Source organism: Equus przewalskii, chromosome 1, assembly GCF_037783145.1.
Source record: "Equus przewalskii isolate Varuska chromosome 1, EquPr2, whole genome shotgun sequence".
Lineage (NCBI taxonomy): Eukaryota > Metazoa > Chordata > Mammalia > Perissodactyla > Equidae > Equus > Equus przewalskii.
In genome coordinates, this window is record NC_091831.1 from 70,849,475 (window position 1) to 70,871,687 (window position 22,213).

The window sequence follows — 22,213 nt, forward strand, 5'->3', positions numbered from 1 at the left end:
CCGGGGCCCCACCATTGTCACATCAGAGTGACAGATGTCCAAAGCAAGGGGGAAAGCAAGTTCCATCGGATCCATTTGATTGTAATTTATGCTGCTGCTTTTTAAAAGGATTCTTTCACATTGGAATGATTGAGTTGGGAATTAAAGTCAATAAACTTCAGACCATAAACAAAGATCAGGCTTCTCCAAGCTTTTCAACGATTTTGCAAGGTAATGCCCCATGCTGTCGGGAAAGAGGTTCCTAAGCGTGCCCGCACTGCCCCCTGCTGGAAGAGCCCAGCACCGACGCACCGCGGTCCACAGCCGGGGCCCCTCCAGCGGTCTGAGGCCGTGGGCACGCCCGGGGGCGCTCAGAGCCTTGCCCCGGCGTCCGCCCTTCCACCGCTAACGCGTCTGTCTTCATAAAACGCTTGCTAGGCGGCCTTCTAGGTAGCGTCGTTCTTAATTCTTGGAAATCACTGCGGGCCAGATGGTGACTTGGGTCCAGCGAGCTGCCCTGGGACCCCCCCGCCGGCTTGTGGACCGCCAGATGCCCAGAGCACAGAGCAGCTCATCTGACTGGGGGCGCCAAGCCTGAGCCAAAGGCGGCTCAAGGAGATGACAGATGTCTCCATGTGGGAACACGGGGTCTGTTGCCGCTGGAGTCCCCCGTGGCTGTCCCCTCTGGCACATCAGCAGAAAAGCTTTCCATGGCAGGGAAGGAAGTCCGAAGTGACTTGGCTTCTGAGCCCCGGGAAGTCGCCAGGACCGGCTTATGGAGGCGACCCAAAATCTCTAACTGGGCAGGAGTACCTCTGAGAAACCTCCTCAGTTAGGGGGAGGGGCAGCAGCTGAAGCCACGCAACAAGAGACTAGTGTAAAATTGTCATAATCAGGAAAAAAAAAACTTTAGAAAGCCACTCTACATTAAATTTCAAATTTGAAACATCCTAAATTTATGTCCAACAGTGTGGCAATGATTATGTTATAATTAATAGCCATTTAAATGTTTATTTACTAATATGACCACACCGTGTCTTTAAAATGCATCCAAAAAATAGAAGTGAAATTAGTAACAATTTTTTCCCTCTTATTTTTCTGTATTCTTATATTACATGTTGTATTGTTCTTCTAATCCTAAAAACATCTTTACTTTAGAAAAGGAAGAAACTTTGGAGATGAGAGGGTGTACAAAGGAGCAAGTTCCCCAAGAAGACAAGCAGGTTGGAGTGCTGGACCTTGGGCGAAAAGAAAACTCCATGGGCTTTCAAAAGAGCCTGAGGCCTGCTCTGGCAGCAGTGGGACAGAGGAGCTGGGCTCAGGCCTGGTGGTCCTCCCTTCCTCTGGAACAGGACAGGATGCTGTCTGCTGAGGAAAGGGCTGCCGGCATCAGACGAGGACAGCAGATACCTGAAACTAGAGCCTGAGGAGTGACCAAGGGAGCTGAAAGGGGTGGCATAGGGGGCAGGAAGTCCAGTGGTCAGAGGTATGAACCTGGGGAGGGACCTCAGGGGCTGGCAGCGCCACTTCTTGGCTTTGGGGCCATGGGCCAGCTCTTTACTGTGGCTGCCCCAACTAACCCCTCCTCTCAGGAGGGTAATAAAAGTTGCCTGCCTCATAAAGCTGTGGAGAGGGTACACAAGTCAACACGCACAGAGCACTTGGAAGAGGCCCGCACAGGCCCAGCCCCCAGCAAGTGTTAGAGGACCGTGCGTATCTGCAGACACCTCTGAGGAACCCTGAAACAAGCTGGGAGTGTGCCATTAGAGATGCGCTACCCTCTACCGGGTTCTTTAGAGACGCTTCACGGAAGTTGTGGCTTGCCTTCACAAACTTTGTGATGACAAATCTGTACATCGTGTTAATGAAAAAAATATTTTACTCTTTTTTTATTATTGTGGTAAAATATACATAACATAAAACTTATCATTTTAACCATTTTTAGGTATACCGTTCAGTGGCATTAAATACATTTGCATTGTTGTGCAACCATCACCACTATACATCTCCAGAATTTTTTCATCATCCTTAACTGAAACTCTGTACCCATTGGACAATAACCTCCCATTCGCCCTTGCCCGCAGCCCTGGCAACCACCATTCTAATTTCTGTCTATTTGAATTTGACTACTCTGGGTACTTCATGTAAGTGGAATCATGCAATATTTGTCCTTCTGTGACTGGCTATTTCACTTAGCATAATGTCTTCAAGGTTCATCCATGTCATGGCATGTATAAGAATTTCCTTCCTATTTAAGGCTTAATAATATTCCATTGTGTGTCTATATCACATGTTGTTTACCCATTCATCATCTGTCAATGGACATTTAGGTTGTTCCCACCTTTTAGCTACTGTGAATAATACTGCTATAAACATTGGTGTACAAGTGTCCGTTGAAGTCTGTGCTTTCAATTCTTTTGGGTATATACCCTGACGTGGGATTGCTGGGTCATATGGTAATTCTATGTTTAACTTTTTGAGGAACTGCCATACTGTTTTTCACAGCAGCTGTGCCATTTTACATTCCCACCACCAGTGCACAACGGTTCCAATTTCTCCACATCTTCACCAGCACTTGTTATTTTCTGAGAGATATATAATAGCCATCCCATCCGGTGTGAAGTGGCATCTCAATATGGTTTTTTTCCTTCTTCTTCTCCCCAAACCCCCCAGTACACAGTTGTATGTTCTAGTTGTAGATCCTTCTGGTTGTGCTGTGTGGGGCGGTGCCTCAGCGTGGCTTGACGAGTGGTGCCGTGTATGCGCCCAGGATCTGGTGAAACCCTGGGCCGCTGAAGCACAGCGTGTGAACTTAACCACTCGGCCATGGGGCTGGCCCTTCAATGTGGTTTTGATTTGAATTTCTCTAATGATTAGTGATGTTGAGCATCTTTTTATGTTCTTATTGGTCATCTATATATCCATTCAAGTTCTTTGCCCATTTTTTAATAGAAATATTTTTATGAAGACCTCTTTATCATTTTTTAGGGATTAGTGGCTTTTTTGTGTACTAAGAAACTTTTGCTTACTCCAAAGTCACAAAAATAATTTCCTATATAATCTTCTGGAATCTTTATGGTCTTAGCTTTAATTTTAAGGCTATGACTCATCTTAATTTTGTGTGTGAAGTGAGGTAGTGGTTTAGGTTCATTTTTTTCCATATGAATATTCAGTGTTTAAACATCATTTGTTAGACTTTCTTCCTACGTTAGGTTGATTTGGTACCTTTGCGGAAAATCAATTGATTATTTTTGTGGTTCTGTTTCTTGACTCTATTCTGTTCCATTGCTTTATTTGTCTATTCTTATGCCAATAAACAGTGTATTTATTACTTAGTTTATAAAAACTCTTGAAATCAGGTTAGATAAGTCCTCTAACTTTGTTCCTCTTTTTAAAGATTGTTTTGGCTAGTCTGGATCCTTTGCCTTACTCTGTAAGTTTTAGAATCAGCTTGTCTATGTCTACAAAAAAGTCCTGCTGGGACTTAGATTAGAATTCCATTGAGTCTATGAATCCATTTCCAGAGAGATGCCTTCTTAACTGTACTGAATCTTATAACCCATAAACATAGTATACCTTGGCACTTATTTAGGTCTACCTTGATTTTTCTCAGCAATGTTTTATAGCTTTTAGTGTAGAGATCTTATATGTATTTTGTTAGATTTCTTCCTAGACATTTAATGGTTTTGATGCTGTTATAAAAAATACTTTCATTTCATTTTCTAATTGTTACCATTATATATGAATATAATTAATTGTTTATTGACTATGTGTCCTGTGACCTTACCAAATTCAAGGGCTATTCAGTGGTTTTATTTTTATATTCCATAGGAATTTCTATGTACACAACCATGTCAGTGACTAATGGCAGGTCCACTACTTCTTTTCCAATCTGTATCCTTTGATTACCCTGGGGGTTAGATTGGAGATGAGAGGCACTAGGATGGTTGAACAAATATTCATTTACTAAAGATTCTTTGAATATCTGCTACATGTATGACACTGCTCAGTAATGAAGAGAGTTTACAGATTCACTGGGTCAAGATCTTGCTCTCATAGTCAAGAAAAGACGTGTATGTTATTGCTAATGCAGCACAGAAAGGCACAAGGATCATAAAATACGCACTGACAAAGTGCCGTGGGATATCCGATGGAGAAAGACTAGTTCTAGGACCACTGGATACCATGAAATTCTTCTGTGCACAGACAGCTTTATGTTTTTCACAAAGTGGAAGATTACTACCGGAATTAACCTCCACAGCTCCATGACACAGGGAGTGTTGTTGTCACTCTGCCAAAAGTTGCGGAATGATGAATCTATGCTGAGTGTGTGATTTTTATATTTGCACACTTTCCACCATGGGGCCAAAGATCGTCCTTGGAAGTTATTTAATAATGAAAATCCTTAGGCTGGAAAGGAACTTTGATGAACCTCTTTTCTAGTTTAGCACTGCTATTCTGGAAGGATTGTTTGCCCTCTTAGGGCACGGGCAACATGATAGGGGCAGTTAGTTCTGCCGCTCTGGGTTTCTGAAGCGCTGTTAACACAGAGAAGAGAAGCAAAGCTCCTCTCTCTCTAGCGCTCCTCATGGAACTTTAACAATCTGAGCTAGCATCCTTTTCCTGTTCAGAAAGCCGTGATTTTTTTTCCTGGAAACTATAGCAACTTACCAATTCGTGCTACAAACCCCACATCTTCATTTCCCATCAGGACCCTAGGATTCTCATTTTGATGTTCCCTCCAGTGGAGGGTGGGCAAGCCAGAATCTCCAATCCCTTCCGGACTCTAGCATTTAAGCCTGAAGCTGACTTGCTCTCTAGGGTCTGTCACTAAAATAGCCCAGAACTCATCAAAGACGTTCCAGGAAAGGAAAGGGAGGGAAAAGGAAATTTAAAAACTAATATGCCCTCTGGTGGTCATGAATGAAACCAAAGCCACCTAAATATCTATCAAATTTCCCGAAAGTACTTGAATTACAATTAATCATAATATTTGCTTATAATTTTACAAAGTAAATTATATCTTTATCATTCTCTTTCTTAATTACAGTATTCTGTGTCCACCTTACTCTGGTTTTCTTGGTTAGATTTTTTAGTGAGTTGGTTTTTTTTGAGATTTATAATTTTCAGCATTTGTGTTTTCTAATTTATTTCTCCTTTTATTAGTATTATTTTTTTCTGATACTTCTTTGAATTACCCTTTATAATAAGTGTAAGTTGAATGTTGTCATCTTTTATTTTTTTTCCTTTATTGGTGATAAAAAGATTATATGTGAATTTTCTCTTGAGTATTGCTTTGATAAATATTATAGAATTCTATATGTAGTGTTGTCATTTAATAAACACTATGTTGCTATATTCTTTAATTTCCCACTTTAGTCAATTATTATTTGAGAGAGAATTGAGCAAGTTTACAAAAGGCACAATTCCTATTGTAATTCCTATTGAAACATTCATTGTTACTAGTTTTGCTATATTATGGAGAGGGTTTATAGCCTGTAAGATTTTTCTTCATTTTTTGCAATGTATTGATTCTCTTTATGTCATAATGAATTATAAGACTTTGTAAATATTTCAGACACTGGAAAAGCTCTAAAGCTCAGATTTTATTGATTCATTCTATTTCATTGTTTTATAACTATACCTACCGTTCGCCAGCTTGACCTGATATAAACTGATAAAGATAAATTCAAGTTTCTAAATAGCATATTTTGTCAAATATTCCTTAACTCTAAATGTTATGTCTTTATGTCACAAAGTAACAAAATTTGTAAAGTTTTAAAAACATTGTCCTTAATATTCATGGTAACAACCATTTTGTTAAATGTTTCTGTTGACTAAAAAATGCTTTTTGAATATCGATATTCACGTCAGTCCCTCTGTTCATATTTGATAAAGCTTTTCTGGGTTGTTTTGTTTGAGGTACACCTGTTGCAGTCCAATGAACTTCCCGTAAAGACAATCCAGGGAGTTGAAAGGAGCAAGGCATTTGGAGTCAGACCTGGGCAGAATCCCAGATTGACCACTTACTAGTTGTGAGACCCTAGACACATGATGGACACCTCTCTAATATGGAGGGAATGGTATTGCCTCCTACATAGAGCTGTTGTGAGGATTAAATTATGTATAACATACATAAATGTCTTCATAGACACATCTATTTCCAAGAGCATCAGACTTGGGACTGTTCCCAAGTCCACTCTTGGGCACTTTTGTGCATTCACAATGGCTTAGTAGCTATCGGATACCTAATAAGCACAATGAATTGTATTTTCTTTCTTTTTTTTCCTGAGGAAGATTATCCCTGAGCTAACATCTGCCACCAATCCTCCTCTTTTTGCTGAGGAAGATCATCCCTGAGCTAACATCTGTGCCCATCTTCCTCTACTTTCTATGTGGGATGCCTGCCACATCATGGCTTGATAAGCAGTGCATAGGTCTGCGCCCAGGATCCAAACCGGTGAACCCCAGGCCACTGAAGCGGAGCATGCGAACTTAACGGCTATGCTGCCAGGCCAGCCCCATGGATTGTATTTTTCAGACAAATCAACATTTAGGAACCTAACCTAGAAAGCTAGATAGAAAAGTTCACATATTGTGGAGTGACAGAGAGGGAGGGGTAGAGGCAGCAGATCCAATATATAGTTAAGAGTCAAACTGGGAGGACACAACGTTTGATGGAACATGGGAGGTGAGAGGGGGGGCTTCTTCACCATCAGAGGATGCAGATTGTGGACATTCACAATCCAAGCCTAATTCTTTATGTTTCCTTATCCATTTCTTGTCTTTAGATGAGTGAGCTTGTTCCCACTTGCTTCCATCATTTGTCAAGGATAAGCAGGAAAACAGCCCTGTTTCGATCCCATGGTTGTTATCCTGAAACAGTATAGCCCTCATTTACAATATGTCTTAAAATAGCAATAAACACACCAAACTTTATTTGCCCTTTACAGAAGTGTAAGACTTTAATGATTTTGGGCTTATCTCAGTCCACTTTCCATCCCTCCCTATTCTTTTAGTATTTAGTCTGTGATTGTAAATGCTGATTTAAAATGATACTCTCTTCTCTCCCAATATTTGGAAGGGGGGGAGCGTTGCAACCATTTCTCTTGGTCCATCATATTTATTAGTAATATACCCTCTCCTATTGGGGTTTACTGATTTTATTTAATCCCCATTCCTTCAAGTTGGTTTGAGGCCCACCTAGAGCTTTTACCTCCCAATAAGACTGATAGTTCTATTGGGAGTGTTACTTAGCTCATATGGTGTCTTCTTTTAGGCTCCCCCAGAAAGTAGACACTGAGACAAAGACTTGAGGGCAAGGAGTTTGGGAAGCACAGTCAGGCAAGGTGGGAGAATTAGCCAGAGAGGGAAACATCAATCAAGGGTGCATGAAAGGTGGGCTACCACTGTGGGGAAATGAGGCACAAGCCCACTGGGGCCTCTGAGAGAGTATAGAACACACTTCAGAACCTTCTGCTGAGAAGGGGGCAAGCTGGTATACTTCTCCATGAATTCCTATTCCCTTCGGTTGAAGGTGGCTCCTGAAAGTATTAAATCCCCAGTGTTTAAGGCCTGCCACACTCAGAGGACCAGGCAAAATCCTGTGGCCAAAGAAAGTCCCCAGCCAAGGAACTCAGGTTCTTGAAAGAGGAAGCTTTCCACAGATGGGAACACTATCACTGAAGCTTAAGGTGAGCTCAGAGAATATGATGGGCACCAACAGCATCTGCTAAACATGGTATTTTAAACGTTCCACTGAGAGTGGTGTCAGCCTCATGGTGGACTGAGTTGTTCCCTTTGTCTCTCCTCTCTAAGTTACAACCAGTGGGACACCCACTGACCAACAAAGGACTCCTTGCACAGCACACCAGAATGCCTGAGAGATCCCAACAGCTATACATCTGAAGGTGAGTGGAACGAACCTCTGGGAGGGAGTGGAACTAGGGTAACAGCCTCTTCCCCTTGCCCCTTGCCCCAGCAATCCAAAATGTGGATACCCCAGGCAGTGACAGTGATATCCTGACCTGAGTTGTCCAAAAGTGCACCAGCACATGCCAGCAACAAGAGGCTGCAGGAGGAGCAATGGCACTTGTGGCTCAGCCCTTGCCTCTTTCCCAGCAGTGACAGATAGCACCCCCAACCTGATGCTTTAGGAAACACAACAGTGCCAGCAACCAAGCCCCCTCCTGCTTCCCAGGCAATGGTGACTCCCACCCCACTCTTTCCAGCAGCAAGGGCTACATCCAAAATGTGGATAGTCCCAGCAGGGGCAGTCATGCCCTGACCTGAAGTTTCAAAAAGCACACTGAAGCCAGAGACCAGAGACTGCAGGAGCAGCAACAGCACTTACTGCTCAGCCCCTCACCTTCCCCCAGCAGTGGCAGGTGGCACCTGCAACCTGAGGCTTCAGGAGCCACAGTAGTGCCCATGACCCAGTCTCCAGTGGCAGTACCCCCAACATCAGCCCTACAAGCAGCAGAGACTGCATACAAGATCCCACTTATATCAATGGATAGATCATCCAGACAGAAAATCAACAAGGAAGCATTGGCCTTAAATGAAACCCTACACCAGATGGACTTAACAGATACATATATATAATATTCCATCCAAAATTGCAGAATATACATTCTTCTCAAGTGCACATGGGACATTCTCAAAGACAGACCATATGTTGGGAAACAAAACAAGCCTTGATAAATTTAAGAAGATTGAAGTCATATCAAGCATCTTTTCCAACCATAATGGTATGGAACTACAAATCAAATACAAGAAAAATCTGGAAAAGTCACAAATATGTGTAAACTAAACAACATGCCACTGAACAACTATTGGATCAAAGAAGAAATTAAAGGAGAAATCAAAAAATACCTGGAGACAAATGAAAGCGAAAACACAATATACCAAAACTAACAGGATTTAGCAAAAGCAGTACTAAGAGGGAAGTGTATAGCAATACAAGCCTACCTCAATAAACAAGAAAAATCTCAAATAAACAATCTAACACTACACTCAAAAGAACTTAAAAAAAGAGAACAAATGAAGCCAAAAGTCAGCAGAAGGAAGGAAATAATAAAAATCAAAGCAGAAATAAATGAAACAGAGACTTGAAAGACAATAGAAAGGATCAATGAAACTAAGAGCTGGTTCTTTGAAAAGATAAGCAAAATTGACAAACCCTTAGCTAGACTCACTAAGATAAAAAGAAGGCTCAAATAAATAAAATCAGAAATGAAAGAGGAGAAATTACAACATATACCACCAAGATACGATGGATTACAAGAGAATACTATGAAAAGCTATAAGCCAAAAAGTTGAATAACCTAGAAGAAACAGATAAATTCTTAGAATCATATAATCTCCCCAATCTGAATCATGAAGAAATAGAGAATCTGAATAGACCAATCACAAATGAAGAAATTGAAACAGTAATGAACACCTTCCTGAAAAAACAACAGTCCAGGACCAGACAGCTTCTCTGGTGAATTTTACCAAACATTCAAAGAAGATTTAATACCCATACTTTTCAAACTCTTCCAAATACTTGAAGAGGACACTTCCTAACTTATTTTACAAGGCCAACATTACCCTGATACCAAAACCAGACAAAGATAATGCAAAAAAGGAAAATTATAGGCCAATATCACTGATGAACATAGAAGCAAAAATATTCAACAAAATATTAGTAAAGTGAATACAATAATACACTGAAAGGATCACACACTATGATCAAGTGAGATTTATTCCAGGGATGTATGGATGGTTCAACATCTACAAATCAATCAACATGATACACCACATTAACAAAATGGAGAATAAAAATCACATGATCATCTCAATAGCTGCAGAGAAGCATTTGACAAGATTCAACATCCATTTATAATAAGAACTCTCAATAAAATGGGCATAGAAGGAAAGTAACTTAACATAATAAAGGCCATATATGACAAAGCCACAGCCAACATCATACTCAATAGTAAAAAACGGAAAGCTATTCCTCTAAGAACAGGAAGAAGACAAGGATGCCCACTCCCACCACTCTTATTTAACATCGTATTGGAAGTCCTAGCCAGAGCAATTAGGCAAGAAAAAGAAATAAAAGGGATCCATATTGGAAGGGAAGAAGTAAAACTGTCACTATTTGTGGATGACATGATTCTATATATAGAAAGCCCTAAAGAATACACCAAAAAACTATTAGAAATAATTAATGAATACAGTAAAGTGGCAGGGTACAATATGTTTCACTATTCTGAAATGTGGTTGAAGCTTTTAAAGCCTTTAAAACTATCAACTGCGTTTTTTTTTAAATAAAAATCATTATTTATTTTTTACTTCAGTTACAGCAAATACGAACAAAGCTAATTTTTCAGGTTTGCTTGGAAAGGAAAATGAATGAGAAGGAAAAACGGAAGAGAAGGAAGCAGATCATTTGTATGTCCGTACATTTATCTTGCATTTTAACATCATCACTACCAACAGATTTTATTTTCTTCTTTAAAATGGGGAAATGCTACAGATAGGAGGAAGTTAAAGAGACACAACGCTATGCAATGTGGGCTCCCAGACCAGATCCAGGACCAGAAAATGAACACTAGGGGAAAAACTGGTAAAATTTAAATAAAGCCAGTAGTTTACTGTTAAGTATTACTATTGCATATTGAGCCAATGCTAATTTCCCGGTTTGATTATTGTATTATAATTCTGTAAGTTGTTAATATTAGGGGAAGCTGAGTAAAAGATAAATGTGAACTCTTTGCATTGTTTTTGCAGCTTTTCCGCAAGTCTAAAATTAATTCAAAATAAAAAGATAAGGTTTAAAATGATCTCCCTCTGCTTATTCAAAAATGCTCTAAAACAATCATTTTCATCTTTGTGGAAGTCAACCAACTCTTTGATGAAAAGTATGTACTATTTGCCCTAAAAAACCTCCAAGTCCACTTTTGCCACTTTGAGAATTCACAGATGCACATGGAGCTCATCTAGGTGAAGATCCTTGGCTTCAAGGGCTGCAGCTCAGGACTTGGTTGTGGGAAGAAATAACACCCAACAGATAATCTGAGCAGGACCAACTTCTAGCTCCCACCTGCAGTCTCATTCATATCTTCACCTTCTGGCTGCTTGGGAGGCCTTCCTGCAAAATGGCCTGACAGAAACACAGGACTTTGTGTTCCCTTTCACATTTCCTCCGAAGGGTTATCATGAGAGGACAGCACTCACCTGCACAACAAAGGGCACCTCCTCTTTCTGGGCCAAGCAGCACCATAAATATATCCTAAAAGGACCCTAGAGCCAGTCCCACTAGGTGATACCAAACACAATAATCATCTCTGGGCGTTAGAGCCTCAGCAGGAAATGATGGCCTGGCCCATAGCACTGGAAATAGATACAAATATACACTGAGTGTGGGACCTCAGTCCCCAACCCAAACTTTCCCTTCCATCTTCTGGTTTAACAGCAACTCCATCAAAATTCTGAATAAAGAAAGGTACAGCTGGTTACACGGTATAAATAAATGGCAAAATGAAAAATCTGTCCAAAGCCTGTAAAAACAGCTTCCTTAAGGATAAATATTTAGATTTGAATAGTTGAGAGAGTTACAAGGTTACAAAGCAAAGACGCACAACTAGGCATTGTTAAGGCTAAATTATTAGTATCCCAAATTTACAAATCAGGTAAGAATAGTGAGATCAAACACAAGACATATTTATTCAAAAGGACAGGATCAGCAACAGAGAACAGGAAGGGCTTATCCAAGGAGAGGCCAGGATGACCTCCAGCCCTGAGAAATATCTTGACAAGACACTCGGATGGCTCTAGCCAAGGGTTCAACAACCATTCCAGAGTATTGCACGAAAGCACGGATCCCTTTCTTTCTGGTGGGTCCAGCTGCTCAAGCCTGGCCCCTAAGCAGGAGGGACCTGAGAGAAAGCCAGCTTTCTGCCAAGCACTGGCCTCCGTGATGGACACAGCGGGACAGTTTTGGAGGGATGGGAAGACTGGTTAGTTCAGTGGATGGGGAGGTCTGGGGACATAAAACATGGCTGTTAACAGACGACTAAGGGGGCTTGCATTTCTGACAGGGACAGTAAACACAGACTTGAGGCATGATGGAAATTGTTCTGATAACCCTTCCAGGAGGGCAGATCCCCACTCCAGCACTCTAGACCCAAACACTTTGTTCAGACTACAGCAGCAAGCGAAGGCCTCGCGCGTTCCTTGAGCAGCACGCCATCTCATGGAAGCTTCTGGGTCAGCCACTCGCTTCAAAGGAACCAGGAGTCCTTTCCAAGTCAGCAGTTCACTTCAGAAACTTGGACGCCACAGCTTTCATTCTACATTTGGGATAAAATTATTTCATGTTTTTCTTTATGAGCAAAAAATTCTAGAATAGACACATTTTTAGGACTTTTTGATAACATAATACCAAATGTCTAATCAGAATGATTGTCTCAATTTACACACAAATGAAAATACTCATTTCCCTAGTCCTGTTTGCAATTTTTGCCATTCAGTAGTTAGGGAAAAAATTTCCTTTGTTTCAATTGGCATTTTAAAAAAGTTAATAGAGAATCTGAGTTATTTTTCTTTAATTCTGTTTTTGTCTTTTGTGAATTCCTGTCCTTTTCCAAATTTCTATTGAAATATTTTGTTTTTCTCATTGATTTGTACGGTATCTTTAAATATGACAGTTATTAATATTTTCCCAGCTTGTCAGGCGTTAACTTTATTTAGTGGTGTTTTGACACACAGGTGTTAGATTTTAATGCAGTCACATCCAGCAATCTTTTTCTTCGTTGTTTCTGCTTTTGTTACCATGGTTAGGAAAGCCTTTCCTGTGCCAAGATTATAAAAATATTAATCCATACATTCTTCTGGGCCTTTAGGGATCTGGGTTTTACCTTTTACATTTAATCCATCTAGAGGCTGTCTTGGCCTAGGAGTTAGGTAAACATTTAACTTTCTTTCTTTCCCAAGTGGTTGCCCTTTTGTCATAACACCGTTTATTGAATTATCTGTCCTTCCCTAACATTTTGAAATGCACGTGAAGTGGGGGGATAGTGTTTTAGCGATTTTTCAAATCTACCCTGCTGGCACCCTCCCCTGCTCCCCGCCCTCCTGTTGAGTGTGCGCCTTCAGATGCAGGTGGTGGCTGAGGCCTGGGCCCCATTTAAGATCTGGGTAAAGACTGGTAAGTGTCTGTCTAGAGAGCTTTGGGTCTCATCAACTCCAGTCCTAAGCATTTTCTCCCCCACTTTCCAGTCAATATGTCCACTTTCCTGAGAGTCCTTAAGAGAATTTATGCAGATTCATAAGAGAAAAGTGACTACAGTCTCCCTTTACAGCCATCTTTTCCCACCAAAGCTTTGTCGTCTACTTGCATGATGGGACGTGGATCTTGTCCTAACGTCCACAGCTGATCCTGACCTCAACAGAACCAATGTGCCTGGAGTGACTTCTAGGTGCACGGTGCTGTTTATCAGCAGGGAAATGACTCCCAGTCCTGGGAGGCGGAGGGTGACACACACAGCCTTACTGACACAGCCTCGGGAGAGAGGGGAGCAAAGACACTCACACAGCGCCACCCCATCAGACAGGAGGACTGGCCTTTGCTGTGTGCTGCCTGGGCTTTGAAAAATAAAAGTGTCTGTGGATGCTCTGGAAGGAAAGACAGAGGGAGCAGTGACGTGCCCTGTACCCCGGTGCCCTATCCCTTTCTCTCTCTGGCCCTTGAACAAATGACGGAAGGAGGCACCACAGGGAGCTCTGCAGTCGTGCTGAGAGGCTCTTCAGAAGTCGGGCCTTCAGGCCAGTGCCCACTGCACACTCAGGGACTTCCCCGTGAGTCAGTCAACTAGAGTGTCAGCTTCCTCCCTAGGAAAAGGGAGTGTGTCTTGTTCACATTTGTGTCCCCAATACCCAGGAGAGTACCTGACACTTAAAATGGGCTTAGCACATATATGTTGAATGAGCTTAACGATGGGTTACTAGTAGTAGTAAGAACTAACATTTACGAATCAACTTATTACTTATGTATACTGTGTGAAATTAATTTTGTTTTGTATTGTTTAACAGATGCGTGACTTTTAGGTCGAGGACAAGGACAAGCACGAGGAAACGTTCCTTATGAAGCCCTTTATTCAGTCAGATAGGCAGCCCCCAAGCAGGAACTCTGGAGCAGGGAACCTGGAGAGAAGCCCACGGGGCAGGAGAGCTCCAGGATGAAGGAAAGCAAAGGTGATTCCGAGGGGGAGGAAGCCCCAGATAAAGCTGCCTCAGCCAGCAGGCACTTTAATTCCAGGATCCTAGAAGTGAGTCTGAAGGAGGTTTAAGGCATTTTGGAGAGGTTTTACCTCACAAATGCAAACTTGCCTCCTCCCAGTATTACATAACAGGGCCAAGGACTTGACTGCCTGTGTTTGTGTGGCTTTTGAGAGAAGCCTCATGACAAAGAGCTCTTGCCCCATGTGCTGAGTAATCTTCAGGGCTTGCAATTTCTCAACGCTTCAATCACAACTTCGGTTAAGAACAAAAACCTGGGACCACCCTGTGGCATACTAGTTAAGCTCACGTGCTCTGCTTCCGTGGCCCAGGGTTCAGGGTTTTGGATCCCAGACATGCACCTACACACCACTCATCAAGCCATGCTGTGGAGGCATCCTGCATACAAAACAGAGGAAGACTAGCACGGATTTTAGCTCAGGCACAACCTTCCTCAAGCAAAAAGAGGAAGATTAGCAACAGATGTTAGCTCAGGGCCAATCTTCCTCACCAAAAAAAGAAAGAGAAGGAGAAGAAGAAGAAAAATCCTATTTGTTACCCTAGAAAATACTGTTTTCTCTCCATAATTCATAGGGTAGATGCAGAACAATTTTTTTCTGGGTTCAATCACATACCTGCCTTTGCTCTGAAGGAATAGGATAAGGGGGTCTCCTGGCCTATACCCTGGCCCTCCCAAGAATCCAGGCCCCCTTCGCTGTCACCCGACCCTATCCTGGGCTCCCCACCAGATAAGAAGACCTTCCAGAGTCCCACAGCCAGTCAGTAGTGGAGCCAACATGCAAATTTAAGACAACTCCATAGCCTGCTCTCTTACCCGTTATTTCCAGGGTGAATTCCGACCCAAAGGGATCGGAGGGAATAGCTGTCTACCAGACCGAAGCACACTCCTCCCAGCCCTTGAACTTCTCCTGAGGTGTTCCAAATTCCCCTTTCCCACAGTCTCTGCTTGAAGGATTTGCTCCTTGCTTCAGAGACCTAATTATAGAACACCGGGTCTTTGCTCATGCAGCGGCTCGACACATAGCCCCTAAGCACCCAAAGCTTTGTCACTGATTTCTCCCCAAGGCTCTGTTTTCTTTCCATGAAACCCTGCAAGAGCCCTGGATTCCCGATTTCCTGGCTCAGCAGGCGGCTTCACGAGGCTGCCACTCCACGTCTCGCTAATCTGAGAGGCCCAATGGCCCCTCCATCCTGGTTCTACGTCCGGGGACAAGTGGGGTCCTCGGGCTCCAGGTCAAAGCGGGGCGGTCTGAGACCCAGCGCCCGCCCGGACCCGCGGAGCCCAAGGACCAGGTCGCGCCACCGAACTACGTTTCCCACAGTGCTCCGAGAAGTCGGGGCTGCTGAGGCCCAGGGCCCGAAGGACGGGCTCGCGCGGAGCCTCCTGGGAGTTGTAGTCTGGTCCGCTCGCGCCAGCGCTGCTGCGGGCTCAGCGCGGGCCTTTGTCTGTCTGCGGGCGCGCGCCGCTGCGGTGAGTGTGGCCGCCGGCCGGGTCCTTGCGCCCGGGCGAGGCGGGGCCGAGCCGGTAGGCCGCTGCGCCCGGGCCCTCCAGGGCCCCCGCGGCACTGAGCAGGCCACGCCGGCCTGGGCAACGAGGGAGGCCCGCCCCGAGGGGAGAGGTCTGCGGCCCGCAGAGAAGGGTCCGGCTCGAGCGGAGCGCGGGGTGCTGAGGTCCAGCACGCACGGGGGGCTTGGGGGTGCCTGAGGCAGGAGAGGGAGTCTGCCCGGAACAGCAGGGCCCCTCCGACGGGCGTGGGTGAAGACCCCGCATCCTGGAGACACGGGAGGGGGAGCCGCAGGCAGGTGTGCCCCGGCTCCGGTGAGGGTTTCAGAAGATGGACAGGGGAAAGGACGGTCTCTCCAGGGAGGGTGACCGGGCGAGAGGACAGACTCCTCTGGGTGGAGAATGGGAGAAAGGACGAAGTGGATCAGCTGTGGAGAAAATAACCACTCTTACCCAAAATCTCCTAACCCTGAAACTGTTCCCAAGAGTTCCCAAGACAGCAAAATTACCCCCTCTTCTGGTCCTCTCCTGAGGACTCTCAGCTTTAGGCCTTAAATCTGTAGGTCATGTCAGAGACCCTTCACATTTGAGTCTTTTATTCTCCCAGGAGCCACCTGACATGAGTGTTTTTAACCTATTTAGTGAGGAAAGAGAGTCAGGGCTATTTGGTTACTTGCCCGAGGTCATAGGGAGCAGGAGTGAGGTGAGAATCCAGGTCTCTCATGGCCTGCTTCTGAGCTTTCCCAAAGAATAAAGAGTCTTTCTGTTAGGAAAAGCCACATTTTCTATTATGAAGCCACTTTCTCCAAAATCTTCAGGAAATTAATTCCCCAGACTTGTGATCTAGGGAGAAAAATAAGACAATTTCCCTTTATTAATAAGGGAGATTCCTGAGACGCAGCTGAGTTGCTCGTTGCTGAAGATCTCACAGCATGTGGAGAGGCAGAGCTGCCAATTTGACCCGTTTGTTTGACCAAACTCTATCTGCTGGACCACCCAAGGACCGAGTCCAACCTCAGGCAGCAGGTGCCACGTACTTTCCCCCGGCTTTTGGTGGATGTGCAGTTGTTGAGCAGTAACACCTTGAGCTTCCAAATGAACGTACCATAGTGTCCAGGGACTCAGATAGAGGATTCCTGTGTAGCTTGTACTCCAAAGTGGAGCTGAGTTCTCCAAATAAGAGTTTAAAATGCCTCTCCAGTCATCACAGCATGTAGCAGAATGTGAAATTGTCAGGAAGACCAGGTGCTTAGGTTAACAAAACAAAGAATTGTAGCATCACATTGCTATTTCATTAAATCAGGAGGCCAGCATTTTGATGGGACATAGTAGAGGGATTATACATTGAACCACTGTGTAAAGTGTAAGAATTCAGTAAATAGGGTCCTGAAGTAAGGAGAGAATAGTCTTTAAAAAAAACAGTAGAAAAAGATAACATGGAGCAAGAGGATTCCTAGGATCTGGAAGAGTAGTAAAGTCTGGTCAAGCCCTGTCCCATTCTGTTCCATTTCCTAAGAATTCTAACAGCTCTTTAGTGATGAGGAACCAGAGAATTGACTAGTGTAAGGGCACAGACTTTGGATCCAGAAAGTCTCGGTTGAACCTTTGATACACCTTGACTCCTTACTGGCTCTGAGAATTTGGGCAAGTTATTTACCCTAGTTCATGTGCCTGGGGCTTGGTTTTGGAGTCTGAAGTAGGTCTTCCTTTTCCAAGAATTGACAAGTATTTACAGTTCCTCAGAACTTGTATTGTATCTTGAAGAGTAGGAGGGGGTGGGTCTGGATCTGGAGCCTCCTCAGAATTGCTAAAAGGTAACATAGGAAATCTCTTGTCTGTCCTTATAACCTAGGGGGGAACTGGAGAGGAGAGCTGGAGCCATTTCCATCGTGGAACTAATCATGGAGCCTGAAACGTGGGTTTTTTAGAATCTGAATTCCTTTGGAGGCTTGGAGGACAAAATAGCAGGTGCTTAGGTGGGGGAAGGAAGTGGAAGGTTCACTCACATGCCAAGGCTAAGGTACAAAAGGAGCGGCCATTATCTTGGGGTTGGCAGAAGGAGATGTGTCTTTACTCTTTGTGTTCTCTGCTTTCCCACCTCCTGCTTCCTCCTGGACTCATCTGTGTGTGGTCATGGTACCTTTCAGCCCATTTTATAGTTACATTATAGGAGACTAACATTACATCAGGCAATCCAGATTTCCTCCATTTTCTCATACCCCAAACTGGAGCTCCTGTTAACTTTAATCCTTCTCACTTGTCAATTCTCCTGCCCTTTCCTGTTTATTTTTGTTGTGCTGTTTTGTTTGTGTGTGTTTGTTTTTTCCTCCTCAGGTGCTCAAGAACAGCCCATGGAAGAATCATATAAAGAGGTGGTGATTAAGGTCATACAGCAGGAGTGGACATGTTTGGATTTCCAGCAGCTACCCTGCTGGACTGTCATGGAAGATATGCCCAGAATGTAGCATTTTTCAGTGAGTGAGTCGGTTGATTGCTGGGATGCTCTCGGCTCACCATATTCCCTGGCCCTGTCCCCAGCACTGGTAGGCAGGCTGAGGAAGCAGAGGGGACATTCCTGTGGTGGAGCTCAGCATTCCTGGGGTTACAGAGAAAGCCTGCGAGCTGGAGTTAGAAATAGCAGTAGAAACAGAGCAGGAGAACAGTCCTGACATGGAGGTAGTCTCTGAGAGAATAAATGAGCGGCTTTAAATCTCAGTGCAGTCAGATGGCGAAGGGTAAGGCAGGGGAACAAGGACAAAATCTCCCAAGGATGACTCCAGGAAAACTGGTGAAGTGATGAGTGGTGCAGTAGGAGGCTCAGATGCAGGGCAATATTGGAAAAATACTACCAATATCTGCACAGAAAGTGTTTAACTTCCCGACCAAAACTGATTTCAATTCCACCATAGCTCAGTGAACTGAAATAACATGGGTTTTAAAGGGGAAAATTCCTTGGATCAGATTCTATAATTGCCCTGGCTCGATCTGTGGTATCAGACAAGTTATTTAACTTCCTTGAGCACCAGGCTTATCTGCAAAATAGAACAATAAGCTCTATGTTGCAGGGTTGCAGGGACTAGAGATAATAGATGCAAAGTACCAAGGATTCTGCTGCATATTTCCTGACATCATGGAGCTTACTCCACTGTCAGGAGAGCAGACTGGAGCAGAGGTGGATTTCTCATGGAGCTAGTGAAACTTAAGTTCTAGGACCCCTTTCTCACATTGGTCTCTTCAAAGCCCTGTACCTACTTTTATACTTTTTCTTGATGGAGTCCCTCCAAAATTTTAAAGCTTAGGCCCTACACAGCTTGGGTCCATACCTATTTTGGAGTTAGGTAAAACTTGAGTATGGGCCTCTATATGATCCTGTATAATTTTCTTAATTTTTCTGAGCAAACAGAGATAATCATGTCTACCTCACAAGATTACATGGTAGGCTAAATTAAACTAAATTTAGAGGCAGTACACTGCTGTGCAGCATGCCCACATTTGAATCCCAACTCTGTGCTTACCTAGCTGCGTGATCTTTGACAACCGCCCTATGCTCTCATTTCCTTATCTGTAGCAGTCTTACAGGATTGTTTCCAGGATTAAATTATCTATGCAAAGTTCATGGTATATTGTCTGGCACATAATAAGCGCTCAAAGCATTGTTTCTTTTTTCCCTATTCTTCTCACTCAGCATATTGGTGCATCTTACATGACTTCCCTCTCATTTTGCCAGATGTGATGACAGAAGCCCACCAAAAATATGATCACTCTGATGCCACAGGATCCTCAAGCTGGGATTTCCAGAATTCTTTCAGAAAAGAGAAGCTGGAACAAAAATCCCCAGATTCTAAGACACTACCAGAAGACTCACCTGGAGTGAGACAGAGGGTCTACGAGTGCCAGGAATGTGGAAAATCCTTCAGGCAGAAGGGTAGTCTAACATTACATGAGAGAATCCACACTGGTCAAAAGCCCTTTGAGTGTACCCACTGTGGAAAAAGCTTCAGGGCCAAAGGCAATCTTGTTACACATCAGCGAATACACACAGGAGAGAAGCCCTATCAGTGCAAGGAGTGTGGGAAAAGCTTTAGTCAACGAGGTAGTCTGGCCGTTCATGAAAGACTCCACACTGGACAGAAACCCTATGAGTGTGCCATTTGTCAGAGAAGCTTCAGGAATCAAAGTAACCTTGCTGTTCATAGAAGAGTTCACAGTGGTGAGAAGCCCTATAGATGTGACCAGTGTGGAAAAGCCTTCAGTCAGAAAGGCAGCTTAATTGTTCACATCAGAGTCCACACAGGCCTGAAACCCTATGCCTGCGCGCAATGCAGGAAGAGTTTCCACACCAGGGGGAATTGTCTCCTGCATGGCAAAATCCACACAGGAGAGACACCCTATCTGTGTGGCCAATGTGGGAAAAGCTTCACCCAGAGAGGGAGTCTGGCTGTGCACCAGCGAAGCTGCTCACAAAGGCTCACCCTGTGACCACTCTTCAAAGGAAGTTCTCTTTACGGATTAAGAGTACATCATCCTCTGAGGTCAAGCAACCTATCCAATTCTGTGGAATGAATGGAGACTCTTTCAGAAAGACCATCATTCGTTAGGGCAAACTGACTTTTCCTCTTTACCCCAAATGAGTATGAAAAATAAACGTCGTTTATTATCATTATCACGTATGTTTCATAATTTCTGAAAGTTTATTTTGACCTAACTTCCCAAGGTATCTCCATTAATCTAGAGCGTAACTGGAGATTGTATGTAGCAGATACAGATTTTAAATTTATAGTTGACACCACCAGCCTTCTTAAAAAAATCAGGCCCTTATCAATCCCAAGGTTCTTTTCTTCTCTGCGTATTCAAATTAATCTTCTTTTGCATGCAAGACCACTGGGCAGAATTAATGAGGTGAATCTAACTACTTTAATAATCCTTTTATTGAACATTGTATTACCTAGATGATACCCCCTAATGACCTATTCTAACAAATCACCCACGTCCATAGCTGGGTCCCTAGCCTTTCCTTACAACAGTAAGTTCCTTTCTAAGCCTGCAGAGGTGTGGAGTCTGTGCAGTGTGTTTTACTTCAGTCCTCCACTCCTAACTGGATAGAGAGAATTTGCCTATAGCCCAAGAGCAGACAACCATGTGTGCGATATTTTTGAGAATCCTAAGCCTATTATCATGTCCTCTATTAAATGGACTCCTACTCCCTGGGAGACACAGTGACTTGCACTCCCTTTTTGGTGATAGTAGCAATATCTCAGGGTTGGAGTCACCTAGAAAGGACATAAGTGTCCTTATTACTGAGCCCAGATTTGTAGTCAATAACGAAGTTCCAGTCATCTAACAATTCTATCCTCTTCCTCCTACACACACACACATGAAGAAATTTGGAAGGATAACCTAATTTTTTTTTACCTCTAGTGGATGAAATTTGAAGAATATTGGAGAGGAAAAGTTGGTTTTAAGGGGGAATTTCCATATTTTTCTTAACTTAGCCACCTCTAAATTTTCATGCTGAGCATTTATGTAATTAAAATGATGAATGTTGTAGATGTGTGATTTTCTTAATAAGCTACCATTCCATTCTTTCCCTGTAAGCTGTAGGTTCCTTAATGCCAAAAGCTTGATAGCAAATCTTTATCATCTAGAGAGGTAAATTTTATAAAAGGTCTTTGGGCATGGAAACACTTTAGAAACACTATGGGTTTGAGTAATAATACAGAATTGCTCCCAAAGATACCCTGATAACATTTAAAGATGCATACAAGAATGTTCATATCATCCTCATTCGTAATAGTCATAAACTGGAAATAAATGTCCAACAAAAGGTAAGGTAATAAATTGTGGTATGTTCATATAATGAAATATGACTCAGCAATAAAAAAATAACTGATACATGTAATAATATGGATGAATCTCAAAGCCTTATGTTGAGTGAAAGAATCCAGATCCACACACACATGCAATATAGTATATAATTCCATTTATATGACTTCACAGAACAGGAGGAACTAATCTATGGTACTGGGAGTCAGACAGCGGTTGCCTCTATTGGGGGAGGGCGGTCGGAGTTGAGGATTGACTTGAAAGGGGTACAAGGCAACCTTATAGAGTGAAAAATGTTCTATACCTTACTTCAGGTCGTGGGTGCAATTGTCAAAATTCATCGAACTCAACACTTAAAATCTATGCATTTTATTATATTTAAAGAATACTTCAATAGCAATGAGGCAGTTTAAAAATATTGCCCATGAGTTCTTTGACATTCATCCCATGATGGGGTGTGTGTCAACTCCCCTGAATCTGGGCAGGCTTGTAACGGCTTCAAACAATAAAATACAGCACAAGTGATGCTACATGACTTCCCAGGATAGGTCTGAAAAGCCCTTTAAAGGACTGAAAGTTTCTGCCTGATTCTCTTGGGACACTTGCTCTGGAGAAAACCAG

General features: G+C 43.2%; 1 protein-coding gene across 12 annotated transcripts; it reads left to right on the forward strand.

The window, feature by feature from the left end:
• The first annotated feature begins 15,626 nt into the window (after positions 1 to 15,626).
• ZNF32 (zinc finger protein 32) lies at positions 15,627 to 20,432 on the forward strand. Of its 12 annotated transcripts, none has more exons than XM_070614484.1 (5): positions 15,657 to 15,736; positions 16,652 to 16,795; positions 17,622 to 17,737; positions 18,104 to 18,243; positions 19,497 to 20,432. In XM_070614484.1, exons 4-5 carry the CDS (start codon positions 18,174 to 18,176, stop codon positions 20,246 to 20,248), a joined length of 822 nt encoding a protein of 273 aa, XP_070470585.1. In that variant the 5' UTR covers positions 15,657 to 15,736; positions 16,652 to 16,795; positions 17,622 to 17,737; positions 18,104 to 18,173; the 3' UTR covers positions 20,249 to 20,432. The 12 variants fall into 12 exon arrangements, with proteins under 12 accessions (XP_008504924.1, XP_008504925.1, XP_070470636.1 ...); XM_070614501.1 differs by having other exon boundaries at positions 15,661 to 15,736; positions 17,622 to 17,684; XM_070614480.1 differs by lacking the exon at positions 16,652 to 16,795 and having other exon boundaries at positions 15,631 to 15,736; positions 17,622 to 17,789.
• The last annotated feature ends 1,781 nt before the right edge of the window (positions 20,433 to 22,213 follow it).